The 13,988-nt window shown below is 42.6% G+C and overlaps 1 protein-coding gene across 1 annotated transcript in view; it reads left to right on the top strand.

Annotated features, from left to right (window-relative positions):
• lamc3 (laminin, gamma 3) overlaps positions 1 to 13,988 on the top strand; it is a 153,360-nt gene that overhangs the window by 96,576 nt on the left and 42,796 nt on the right. Inside the window, exons 11-12 of the mRNA XM_069673623.1 lie at positions 6,375 to 6,484; positions 11,031 to 11,258. Coding sequence (XP_069529724.1) covers positions 6,375 to 6,484; positions 11,031 to 11,258 — 338 coding nt within the window. The remainder of the gene's footprint in view (positions 1 to 6,374; positions 6,485 to 11,030; positions 11,259 to 13,988) is intronic.

The raw sequence follows: 13,988 nt of genomic DNA, 5'->3' as shown, positions 1-13,988 counted from the left end.
TGATACTCTGCTATAGCTTCAATTGACAGGTTAACAGGTTGAATTGATTTGGTGATCCTCAGACTTTTCACTGCTGTATTCTCTCTCCCTTTGGTTCAGCTTTTTCTCTCGCACTTCTGAGGGAGGTATCTGGCTCTTTAGCTGCTAACTTTGTCAGGTGTTTGGTAGTGGGCTGGTAACAGCTACTTGCTGCAGTCAGCCTTCCACTTTACTGATGATTAACTTGTAAAACTTGTTGACTTTCCCAAGCCTGACAAAGAGCTCTCGATGCGTCATTAATTTAATTCCTGTGAGTAATGGCGGTATGCGGCAGAGGCACAGGTTCAGCCTGGTCTTCAAGTCGAGAATTGCAGAATTTTCTTTGCTTGCTCTGTCAGAGGATCCAAAGCCTGAACTGGGACACAGCTCCCCTCCAATACTTCCACGTCTCTCTCTCTGGTGTCTGCGCACTAATAATGAGTTCCCCCTTAGCACCAAGAGCCGGGGCTAAAGAAGCTCTTTGGTTCCCTCTCTGAAATGCACTGGAGCTTGAGGGGCAGAGACTGTCATTAAGTTTCCCTCTCTGGAGAAGTTCTCCTACAATCTCATTACACTTCCCAGGTACATGCACAGTTACCCTTCACTACATGCTCTATATCATCCCCCCCTTATCTCCCTCTGTCTTTCCCTGGCTCTCTGTGTCCAACAAACATGCATACATGTCAAGAATTTGTGCAAGCCCGAGCTTTCGCAAAAACTCACTAATCCATGTGGCCATCTGGCAGTGTGATTTGCAACAATCCGATGCACCATATGCATAAAAAAGAATCATGTTTCAAAATGGGAATAGACGCGGTTCCAACTTCCAAGTGTTTTGCTGAGGGCGTGTGAACACATAAATAAACATGAGCAGAAAACACACACACACTCCACATCTCTCTTGACTGACAGCATCTGCATTCATAGCTGGCAAATATGTTAACCCATTAAGTGGCTGTGTGTTCCCGCCCGATGCAAACATCATTTCAAAATCAGATGAAGGCGAAATATATGGAAGCGCTGGGATTTGAGCGGCGGAGATTGATGAAAGGAGGAGGTGAATGGCTTATGTAAGGTATCATTCACTCTTCTCTCTGATGTTCCCTCTGTTCACTTTCTGTTCCCTTGAAACCAGTAGGCGGGGAGCTTTTATTGCCTCGCTTGTAGGTGTATATGTACGTCTGCTGCCTGTGAGCATAATATTTGTGCCATAAAGAACCCCATCAGATGCTCAGCTACTTTTTTTACAATCGCCTGATAAACATTCCGCATACAGTTAGTCAAGGGTGATCAGCTGTTCACCATTTTAAGTGCCAAGAGAAGTGTTTCGGGAGCTCCTCATATGAATGTCTTTAAAGGTACAAGCCAATTTGCAGCAGTCAGCAGAGCGCTGGTAGTAACGCGGGCATGTGGTCCATCTGGTTCTGAGCACATTTCTGTCATGTTTTGAAAATTCTCTGACTTTGATCATAGATCAGGGCCAGCGAAATATGTTGAACAGAAAGCAGAATTTGATGACGAAATGAAAACATTTTCGCTGTAGGTGGCTGAGCAAAGCGAGACGACACATGGAATGACTGTTCGGGTAAACATGTGACTTGTACATTTTTCAGTCCTACCATTGATGTAAATATTTGCATTCCAATCATGGATTGTATATGTATAGACATCACATTCGTCTAGAAACTTCCTATTAGAGAATGCATTATATTCAAAGTCAAATTTGAACGCTCTGTCCAGAACAGGAAACATAATCATTTAAACGCTAGAACCGCCAGGGGTCACAGCATACCTAAAATTTACCCACTATTAGAATTTATTGATTTTCAAGGTTCATTTATTTATCATTTTACAACACAAAGTTGTACAATGAAATGCTAGATGTGGTGTCTTTATGCAGCTTACAAAATGACAACATGACAATGAAATATATATTTATAACAATAAAGCACTTTCTGAACAAGGTGCTTTGCAGAAAACAAACTAAAAAACATATATCGTCTATATATACCTTTCTGACTACACAGATCAGACAGTAGTAATAATATTTTTGAAGGACCGGGGGGAGTTTCGACACGCATGCGCATAAATCACGGTCACACGCACGGAAATACAGACAGATCGTATCTGTATTTATTCAGTGAGGAGACCGCATCTAAGTTTTTTTGAATACGGGACGAGCCTACGAGAGGGACGGCGCGATCCATATGATCCATAGTGTGATCCTAGCAGTTTATCTGAATGTATAATGTGATCCAACAGTGAGCAGTTTATAATCATGCAGCGCAGTGATGACACCGATCTGTGTGTTTCTCAGGCTCTGCCCCTGAATTAATAGCGTTGTGATCGGTCCCGTATTTCCGTGAAAACCCTTTATAAAGCAGGAAAATACGTCTTCACATGCTGTGACTGAGATGAGCCGGAGGTGATCCACGCGTAGTTTATCAGAGTTATCATGCCGCGCGGGGAGGTGACAGCCGTTAGGAGAGGAGCAGATACAACGCAGACCTGTGTGTGTTTTGATGCTCATACCTGAATAAGTAACGTTGCTATCCGTCCGTATTTCTGCGCACACTTAAAGTATAAACTTCGTCTCATATGCCCATATGCTATCAAAGTTTCATGGAATGTGAAGCCAGGGTTGCCAGGTCCGCGGTTTTTCCAGCTGAATTGGGCGACTTTTGAAGCGTCTTTAGAGGTGCGAGGCCCTGTGTGGTTGCACACTTCACACAGCCCATTCGACGGTTCTGACTCCGCGAATGTTTGGAATGTCACAGCCCGGTGCTGAACAACTTACGGCCAGGTACCAGTCCGCGAACCGGGGGTTGGGAACCCCTGGTCTAGAGACCTCCCCACCTTATAATAAGGTACCACTTTCAACAAAGAGGACAAGATCTCTGTAAATAATTTCTCCACCCCCAGTAGAAACCTTGTGAACACTGAGGGAATACTGACCCCAAAATTTGGCTAACGCTGTTAGCTCAGCTTGCAGCTCCACCTGAACAAGAAGATGGCCGAGCAAACGCACACTCTGAACATAAAACTGTTTTATTCAGTGTTTTTACCAAATTAAATCACTAGGTTTGGAGTGGATAATTCATCCTTACCTTAAAATGTGCCCTCTTGATAGACGGTCGCTCAGTCTGTAGGGACTTGGCTTGAGAACCCGGAGGGTTGCTGGTTGCTGGTTGAGGCCCCCCGGTACGGACCAAGCCTGGAGTTGGAGCTGGTAGCCGGAGAGGTGCTTTGTCATTTCCTGAGCACTGTTGAGGTACCGAGGCACCGAAACCCTCAACTGCTCCGGGTGCGTGTCCATGTGCAGCCCACTCACTCTGACATCTCTATATTAAAGCATGTCCATAGAGTCATGTTTGTGCTTGCTCCCTCGGAGATTAATAAAGTATGTCTTCTTCTTCTGGCTTCCATTAAAGTCCAGATACGTTTTAAGCTGTCAGCAAATTATACTAATGGATAAACAATTGTATCCCAGTCTAGTCCCAGCCTCTTCTTCTCTTAAGATGATTCAGAACAACCAAACTATAAAGGCATAATGTGATGTTCAGAGAAGTTCACCACTAAGCTGATGGATAATCTTGTTGATAAATGGACTGACAGCGAGATGGCGGAATCAGTTTGTGGACTTCACTTAACCAGTGGGTGTGATGCCGGCGTTCACAGTTTTAAATTGTGTCTTTACACTAATTGAAAATCCAATTAAAGTGTTTTTACAGAAGCAGATTGGCATAATTATAATATGCTAATATAAGGATCCCGTACATGTTCTATTTCTGTAACTCATTTGTATTTTTCAACTTAACCGTCACTTACATGTTTACTCACCCTCCCAGTACTTAATCATGTCTCTGTTTCTCCGTCTCCATCCCTCACACATCGTTTATGTCTTCCTCTCTCGCTCACCTTGTATCTCTATCTCTGCTCTAAGCTAAGGATGTGTGCGTGTGTGTGCATCTGTCCAGTATTCTTTTGGGCTTTTCTCTCCTGATGATCTCCTCTCATCCTCGGCGGAGCAGGCTTAATTACAGTGTGGCTCTCCACGCTCTGCTTGGTGCTGATTAAAAGGGACACTGACGCTCCATAGGGAAAGCCTGACTGGGAGTTTGTTCACTTTCATGCACACTCTGCTTATCGCTGTCTGACCAGCTCCATTACCATGGCTTTGAGGCCCAGTTTGTAATTGCCTCTCTTTATTACTGTGCCTACATGTCAGGCCAGGGAACAAGGACCCGCCGCATCAATGGAGAGCCTGTGTGGCAAGCCAGGGGCACACACACACACACACACATGATCTGAAATGCACAGTTTGAATGTGAATGCTAAGACAGGCCATGCGCCAAATGAAGCATTTCTAAAGTGATGGTGTCGTGCTGAAAACGATTGACCTAATAAAATAGAGGCCATTGAACACTCGCACATGAAAGGCCTGACTTTGGCTGATATGGTCAACAAACTAAAGGTTTAACACTTTATTCTTTTATGGTTCTAGCCTATAATTACAAGGTTCATTTATTATAATAAGGTACCACTTTCAACAGAGGTGCCCTTTATAAATGTGGTTTATAAGTTGTAACAAATGCCTTTATTAACAAGAGAGTCTAAAGCCATAGCAGCTGTATGACGCTTCACTTAAGGGGCCACTACATTGAATCTAAATGGCTTTCCGGACGCCAAAATAGCTTTTGGGAACACCCTCCTCCTTCAACTTTCTGACTTTGTATTGGGTGGGCAGATATGTCTGACTATTTCTGTACAAAACCACCAATAACATTTTCATCAGTATTAAAATGCTAACATCAGCTTGGCAATAAGCTCTTAATGACAATGCTAGCATGCTGTTTTTCAAGTGGAAGTTTGCAATGCTAACCGTTTTAGGGAAGTGTGTTAGCATTTAAAGGGATAGTTAGGATTTTTGGACACCCATGTTGCATGAAATACTTGCTAGTAGTGTAGTGGATGCAAAGCTATTAGCTTACTCACCGAGTCCCGTGGTCGGAGTTCTGGAAGACTCGTCTCCATCTGCTCCCATTGTACGAAAGTGATGTCAAAATAGCCCACGTGGTAGGCGCTGCCATCTTGCGATGGTGACGTCATTTGAAGCCAGAGACTGCGCAGTAGAGATCACTTCCGCTAACCAAAACACACACTTGATTTACCGAAGAAACGGCAAAGATCCAGTATCCAGTATCACTACGCCTGATGCAGGCCGGTTTCTCATGTGAAGCGATCCATCAGCTGTTTCTAAGAGAACATGTTTGAATTGGTAACCGGGAAACGGGGTTGTTGTCACAGAGGAAAGTATGTGATACAGGTAGAAGCAGACGCGCTGGCCTTTACTGAGATTGAGCGATCTTGCAACTGTGGCAAAGTTGTTTAATTCATCCTCAGGGCTGCATGAATTTTTGGCACTACATTTCCTCAGAATTCATGACTACCTGACTAATAAAAAACAACCAAAAACAACTTCATTGTTGCGCCGTGGAAAAAGAAAGAAAGGAGTTGATCCTTTGGGGATCATGAAAGTCTGTACAAAATTTTACAGCAACCCAGCCCATAACAGTTAGGATATTTCAATCTGCACCAAAGTGGTGCCTTGGTATTTCCCCTTGGAGCCACGTTAGCCGTGTGGTTAAAAGTCAGCTTGCTATTTAATTGGTTGTATCTCAATGGGCCTTTTAACCATTGGAGCTGCAGAGGCATCATCATCATCAGACTTGGCTTATTAGAAAATGGCATACTTATCAATTCCACTCACTAATTAAGTGTTAAGTACTACATATTACAAATTGCTGGGAGTCACCTGAACATGAAGATCACAGTACTTGTTTCTCCATGCCGCTGTTCCTCACCTTTGGGACCTTCACGGGATACAGGGAATTGCACAACAGTGCATGTGTGAAGCTGACATAGCACCTCTCATCAAGATGGAAGGAGTTCATGGTACCTGGAGTAAAACAGGCAGATGTCAGCTGTTCAGCCCGGCTTAGAACATCCTTCAGCAGATGGCAAAGCTCCATGATCAAGACCCTGAATATGTGCTGAAGTCAGCACATTTACATTTTTCTTCACACTGTGTGTTACTGCTGTGGATAGATTTCCATTTAAAGTCAAGCACATGTGTGACAGGGCATTTATTATCTTCCTAGTTGTGGGAGGTAATTTAATTGCTATAAAAACGTACTACTGTTGCTGTCATAAATCAGCCCCACAAATAAAGTTGGTTAAGGTTTTTGTACCTGTAAAATGTGTTGCTTTTGGTGTTTCATCAAAGTCTGTTTGCATTTGAAAGAACAGCACAAACAAGCTGTGAATGAGATATTTTGTGTCTTCTTATGTTACAGACTTCATGAAAACGAGAGGAAATTCAAACCTTCATTGTCTGCCTTTGACTTCCAACATCTCCTTTACAACCTGACCGCTTTCATTATCAGCAACGCTGGAGGACACAACTGTAAGTATGTTTGTGTGTCACTGATATATGAACCACAATTAGTTTAGGCTGTTTAAGGGTATTTGCCTTGTAAGTCGACTACTGTGGTGTATGATATGAATATGAATAATAAGAAACATTGTAGAAAAAACGAGAATCATTTTCCTGGGTATGTAATTAAAACAAAGTGTACGACACTGGCACGATTGATTCTGTACAAGAATGTTATAAATGCATGCAACAAGTACACAACCAAAACAAAGAATAATCACAAACCAAATGATAGTCACCACTAAAAGCATCTGTTGATTCAGAAAATACTTTACTTACAAGCAAAAGAACTTAAAGAAGACAAGGAAGAGCCGTCTAAGGGCCCGATCAGACAAGACGCGTTTTGCAGGCTGTAAAACGCGAGGTGCACCGCACTGCCTTTTTTGTGGAAGTAAACACCCGATCAGACAGAGCGCGTTTTAGCAGCTGGGGGCGGCTTTTTTTTCCTACTGTTGCTAAGGCAACCACCGAATCATTAGCTGTCATTAATCAAACCGTTACATTGTAAAATGACAGAATGCCCGCCTCTCCTTTCATCGGATTGGACAATGAGAAAAAACGCCCATGACGTCGGGCGCTTTTCTGCTTTGAGTTGAATTTTTTTCAACTCGAGGCGCTCGGAGCGTTTCCTCAAAAACGCGAGGCGAACAAAGTGGAAAAAAGCGATGCGCTCTGCAAAGCAAAAGCAGCGTGCAAAAAGCCTCTCATTGAAAACAATGACAAAAAAGCTGCCCCCAGCTGCTAAAACGCGACCTGTCTGATCGGGCCCTAACATTAGCTACTAGGGAAACAGCAATACACAACTCCTTCTAGCTACCACCTCCCTCCCAGCGCTAGCTAGCGTTAGCCCAAACTACTTTAGTTATGCGTAAAAGGACTAGCACTAGCAATAGCTGGTTATAGTAAATAAGAGCCGTCTAACTTTACTAGAGAAACAGCAATTCACAACTACTGCTAGCTAGCAACTTCCTGCCAGCTTTAGCTAGCGTTAGCCCAAACTACTGTAGTTATGACCAAAAGAACTTGCAGTGGCTAAAATTGAATATGATAAAGAAGAGCCATCTAACTTTACTAGGGAAACAGCAATAAACAACTTCAGCTAGCTGGTAACTTCCTGCCAGCTGTAGCTAACATTAGCCCAAGGCCCACAGCACATGTCAAAAGTAGCTTACTTTCAGCTCACAATGTTAACTTACATTATTAATGCAGCTAGCAGTAATATAAAGTAAAGCCATCCATAATCAGTTAGTTAGCTGTAAGAAACAAAAACGTACAAATTGTTATTTCCCCGAAACAGACTATCAGGCTTACGTATGTTATCATTACCACACATGCAATCGCACTGATCCAAACCAACCACTATGATCGCAAAACAAGCAGCGAAGGTCAGAGGTCATCTCGTGTTACTCCCACACCATTTTCTAAATTAAGAAATGTGTTGTAATGATTTCAATTGTAGTTGAGGGTTTTTTAAATACATAAGCCAGCTCTATATCTCTATGAATTTATTACATTTTTATTCCATTAAAATGTTTCACAGAATTATTGAAAGCAGGGAAAAAACAAACATTAAGTAGACCTAATGTTTTTGTTCTGAATGCAAAGCCAGTTTCAAATAATGCCAGCGAAATCTAAAGTGCCACGGAAAGATTCCAGAAACTTCACATAAAAAAAATACCTCTTTATCACACAGTAGCACAAATTATTAAAGCTGCACCAAAGATAGCTGCTAAAACAATGTCACTGTTTGTATTCAGGGAATACTTCAACTGTTCCAAATGTGGCTCTGCAAAAAAAAAACAGGACATTTATTCCCTGATGTTAGAAACTAGTTCTTGAAATCCTCCTCTTATTTTCGTCGTGTCCTTCCCCGCTTTCTATCTGATAGTCTGCATTGTAAAGTACGGGTGGGATCCAAGAGGCATTACGACGGATTAGAGCACCAGGAAGACAGAACAGCTGGCCAAAATCACCAGCTCTCTCACACTCACTTACACCATTTTAATTAGTTTCTCAGAAGAGGCGTTGTGACACAATGCTCCTGTGCATGCAAAAAAGACTTGGACGGAAGTTTGCGCACACAGAAACAAAGCTGTGCATATTCCATCTGACTGTTTACTGTAACCCACATGAAGGAGCAAACAAAGTCAAACTCACAGTTTACACTGCTTCTATTGCACATCACAGAGGAGAAACTCTGTTAATGACTTGTGTTAGGTCTCAAAGACATTCTCAAACAGTGTTAGAAGTGTCTTATCGCTGCAGGCTGCACCAGCAAACTTTAATTTCAAAATCCCATAAAGCTGTCCTCTCATCTTTCTCCTCTCTCCCTTTCACATTCTCCTTTACTCGTTAAATTTCCCTCCGACAGTCTCTTACAACAGAGCTGTGTTATTTTAATGACAGCATTGTCTTTAGACTATAAAGGCAGGGCTTTGACAGCAGTCACAGTAACAGCCTTTCATTTTCATCCACGGCAAAAATGGAGTTTTGAACAGAGAGCATAGGCGTATCAGAAAGTTTACGAGAAGTCAGCGGCTTAATGGCTTAATGTACAGGTACCTAAAGAGACCTAAACTGTCATAGTCTGAAGGGCTGCAGCGAGCGGAGGTATTAAAACTCAACTTTTCTGACAAGGTTTCCCGGAGAAAGGATTGATGGGGAGAACTTGCACCGCTTGACTTTAAATGATTATTTTTTTAATGAACTGAAATATAGGGTACAGTGTATGAAAATGGTTTTAATTGCACATTCTCCCCCGATGAATGAGCTAATAGAATTCAGGAGGCAGAGGAGTGTAAAAAAAGGGTAGAGGCTACGGCGAGTCATGGAGAGGGAAGAGGAGAGGCTTGCCTACTGATTATCCCTTAGAGGTGCAAATGAACCGGGTTTCATCAGCGCTGAAGGAATGGCTGGATCATGACTTGTTAGGAGTCAAGGTCCTTCCTCTCCTCTGGTTCTTCCACTTTCTCAGCCCTCGCTGTGTAGTACCCTCAGATTTCTTTCATTATTCTGCTGCTCATTCACACTTAGTTTATTGAGGGCACCACCTATTCTTACTGTCTGTCCGACTGTCAAGCGTCAATCTATGCCCCATCAAACTACCTATCAAGTTTGTTAGTGAGATAGCTATCTAGCTAGCTCTCTATCTAGCTATCTTACTTGTTAATGTTTTTATGGAAGGTGCCATATAAATGATTTGAACTATCTATATAACTATCTATCCATGTAGCCATCAATCTATTTAGCTATCAAGCTGACCGGCAATCTTATCTTCTTGCTAGCCAGCTAAACATCTATCTAGCTAAGTATCTATCTGGCTATCTAGCTATTCATCTATTTGGCTATCTAGTTAACCATCTATCAAGCTAATTATCTAGCTAGCTAGCTAGCTAGCTAAACATCTATCTAGCTAATTATCTATGTGGCTATATAGTTAACCGTCTATCGAGCTAACATCTATCTAGCTATCTAGCTGACCATCTATCTAGCTATCTAGCTAATCATCTATCTGGTTATCTAGTTAACCATCTATCGAGCTAACATCTATCTAGCTATCTAGCTGACCATCTATCTAGCTATCTAGCTAACCATCTATCTAGCTATCTAGCTAACCCTCTACCAAGCTATTTAGCAAACCATCTATTCAGCTATTTAACTATCTATCCAGCGATATAGCTAGCCCTCCAACAGGCTATCGAGCTATAATGAAATAAAATACTTTTCTTTTTAATCTGGCTTTTAGTTTGGAGTAATTTATAGCCTCGGTCCAAGTTTTTTTCTTTTTTACACATTACCCATCCATCCATCCCATATGTTGTCGGTGAGAGCACAAGTCACAGAGATGGACCAGGAACAGAAGTAATTCAATGTTCTGTGGCAGTGGTTTAGAGAGAACAGGGTGAAAGAGATTCAGTTCAGGATGGCCTGCCCCCATCACTATTCATGAGAGGAGAGAGGGATCTCAAAAACCCCACAGGAACCTGCACGTCTGACATACCTCCACTGAGTCTCCTGTCTCCTTTTCTTCTTGTCTTGCTCTGCTGCAGTGATTTATTCATTTGCTATATCAAAGATTCCCCGGGTGATGAGTGTACGTGTGTGGGCGCACGCGTGTACACGTGCATGTGCGAGTGAGCGTTAAGTGTGGCATTTACGGGCAGGTGTGGGTGGATGAATCTGTTATTGTGTGTGTGTAGGAGTATGTGTGTGTGTGTGTGAGTGACTGTAAACTGTAGACACAGGCCAGAACCTGTAATGAGACAGGGAGGGAGGGACAGCACTGCAACAAATGCTAATAACCTGCTGCTTAACGAGATAGAGAGACCCACAAACATGCGCACACACCCACACACACAAACACATATACTCATATTGCTAATTCTTGAGAAAAGCTGGTAGTGCAAACACTTCAACAGGCCTCTGAGGCAACAATTACCAGTTTACTACTGACCTTTGCAAGCATCAGTTTTATGACAAAGCCCTCTTCCTGTCTTTTCTCTTCCTTCCTTTCCAGACACATCGCAGCTCGCCAAGGTAACCCTGACCTCCGCGGTCATCTCCACCGGTCCAGCCGGCCCTCCTGCCCCATGGGTGGAATCTTGTTCCTGTCCCCCGGGTTTTGCTGGCCAGTTTTGCGAGCACTGCGCACCAGGATTCACAAGGGAACACCCTGGCAGAGGGCCTCTCTCAACATGTGTGCCGTGCAACTGCCACCAGCACGGCACCTGCCACCCAGAGACAGGTATTAAGCATTTACAGTTTATTTTAGTTGCATTTAAATGATCGATCTGGAAAATGTCAGGAAGGCTTTGGTGCCACTCGACAAAGTTTCTGTTTCAGTGGCCTTAAAAAACCTGAAAAGTGAATTCATAAATCAAGTGCGGAACGTTTTATACTTAAAGGAGAACTCCGTCAGCGTTACATGCCAAACTCAATTTATAAATCACAAGGAGTGCGCCACTGCCCGTGAAAACAGCTGAACAAAGTCTTCTATGGCTTTGAAGGAGATTTGTTAAGGTTAAGAAAATATATTGACACACTTACTATAAGATCAGCTTGAACTTCAGCCTTCAAATACTCTACAGAAAGTGAAGTTTCAAAGAGATACAGTGTCTGACCTATTAAACCTATTAACTATTAAGTACGCTATATTTACTGTCTACCATGTTTTCAGAGTCTGTGAATTTATCTATGATAAAGTTGAAAAAAATTGCCCATTGCGTGTATATTTCTTTCTGCTAACAATACCACTGAGTGTCTGTTATATAGGGACAATTGACTGAGTGAGCTAGTGAGGGGTTTCAGATACAACCATGGTCATTTCCCAGAAATTGAGGATCTAATGTTATGTTCATGTCACATCTGAATTTCATAGACTTAGGGCATTGTTACATTGTCAGTGCACAGCATTTGTAACCCTCACACGGCCACTTCGTTAGGGGTTGCAAGCTGTAAACATTTGAACATCTGTCCGTCCCATATGACATGTGCTGCCTGACATTGGAAGGGGTGTACTCAATATGCCTGCTGTTCTAGCAGTTAAATCATGAGAACAGTGCCGCCAGCGAAAGCAACATGGACGCCAATAGCATCACTAGCAATAACATAATGCAGACATGATGACAGGGGACACAAAAAGAGGCCCTTGGAAATATTAATATTTCTCTCAGACAAAAACTAACCTTGAGAAATTCTTGAGGACTAAAATTCCAATATAAACAAAATCCCATATCGAGGTGTCTTGGGTTGACGCTAGCTCAGTCTGTAGGGACTCGGCTTGGGAACCAGAGGGTGGTCTGTTCAAGTCCCGGTATGGACCAAGCGTGGAATTGGGCTGGTAGTTGGAGCTCCTTTCCTGGGCTCATCTCTCCATTAGTGTCCTGTTTGTGCATGTGTGTATTTCAAGCCTATGTTTGTAAAAACAGAGTAAACAGATTTAATTTCCCCTCGGAAATAAGTAAAGTATCGCTTCTTCTTATTTGATCGCACCAATGAACGCCGCATATTGAATTATAGCGACCTAGTTGCCTTATGGGAACTGTTGTATCCAGCATTTGGACCTTGCCACGGACTGTATGAAAAATTCTATTTGTGGTGGTAAATGACACAAGCTGTTTATTTATTCGAGCTAAGAGAAAAAAGCTAAGAGAGCCAATGCACAATCTGCAGTAAGAGAGCGAGCAAAGGTTGTTTAAACGAGTGAGTTACATAAAAATTCATCCCTCCCTACTGTTGAATGAATGGGGAAACTAGCTATAGAGACCCAAACCATATTTGTTCCAGGCTGTAGCCATGTTTCTTGTTGTTTTTTGTTAAGCAAAGCTAGCATGGAGGAGGGTGGTTCTGGGATGCCAGAGCTAAATGTTGGGCATCCAAATGTTGAGGTGTCGTGGGCCTAACTTGACGGAACAACGGTGAAGGGAGTTGCTGACAATAACCCAGTTGTGGGGGCCATTAGGAGCCATGTGGTAGAGTAGGTAGTATCAATGTTGTCAGTACCTGGAGCTCGCATGAGCGGAGCCTGGGTCTGTTGAAGGTGGCAATGCTGCTTTGGTTGCGCTTACCACTAAGGGTCATGTGGTAGGTTGATTGTAAGTATTGGGATGAGGGCACAAGGGGATGAGTGCTTATCCTTATGATTAGGGCACAAGTATCTTGTGTTTAATTCAAATTGATAGTGGGATCTATGGGGATTGACTCACTTTTGGAGGCAGCCTCATGTGGCCATTTGTGGAACTGCATTTTTTTGCCAGTTCTGAGTCAGTTGCGTAGGTTGCTGCTTGAGCTTCACTCGTATAAAAGCCATACTATCTTTGCCTCTTGTTTTGTGACCTGTTTTCTGTAAATGTATTGCACTTAATGCAAGTAAAGCGCGCTTAAAGTCATGACTACTTTTGTTGTAAGTAAATAAGATACATCACTGTTTCTCTGTCTTTAGTGTGTTCAAAGTAGTAGCGTCAAAAAGGGCGTCAAAAAACATACTTTAAAGGCAGAATTTCCTTCAAATGATCTCACCAGAGTACAGTGATTCAAAAGTCTACCATTCCACAAGTCAAGTCGAAACTTTTACCACCAAGCTTCGCTCAGTGTAAAGCAGCAGAAAAGTAAGTAAGTCTTACTATTCTGAAATATGAAACTGATCTAAGCTGCTTCTTAGGCAATGAAACCATGCATCTGAGGCATGCTGTTACATAAAATGAAGGATCATCAGAGGTTGCTGAGACAATATTTTCTGTCACAGTGCCGTTGAGAGAGCAGCGGGAACAGACAGAGATGCAGGCTGTTTGACTGAACCACTTCTCTGCATCTCTCCATTCAGTCATCATCGCTTCAAGGGAATGTAACTCAGTCATCCCTCAGGAGCATTGGCAAGCCATCACTCAAACTGAGAACTGGATGGCAGCACTAATACAGCAATATCCTCATTTCACATGACTAATCTTTATAATAACAGCTAAACTGGAGGAGTGTA

Source organism: Semicossyphus pulcher, unplaced genomic scaffold (assembly GCF_022749685.1).
Source record: "Semicossyphus pulcher isolate SPU_LCO1_2020_fin unplaced genomic scaffold, fSemPul1.0.p SCAF_22, whole genome shotgun sequence".
Lineage (NCBI taxonomy): Eukaryota > Metazoa > Chordata > Actinopteri > Labriformes > Labridae > Semicossyphus > Semicossyphus pulcher.
This window is presented reverse-complemented; position numbering and strand designations above follow the sequence as displayed.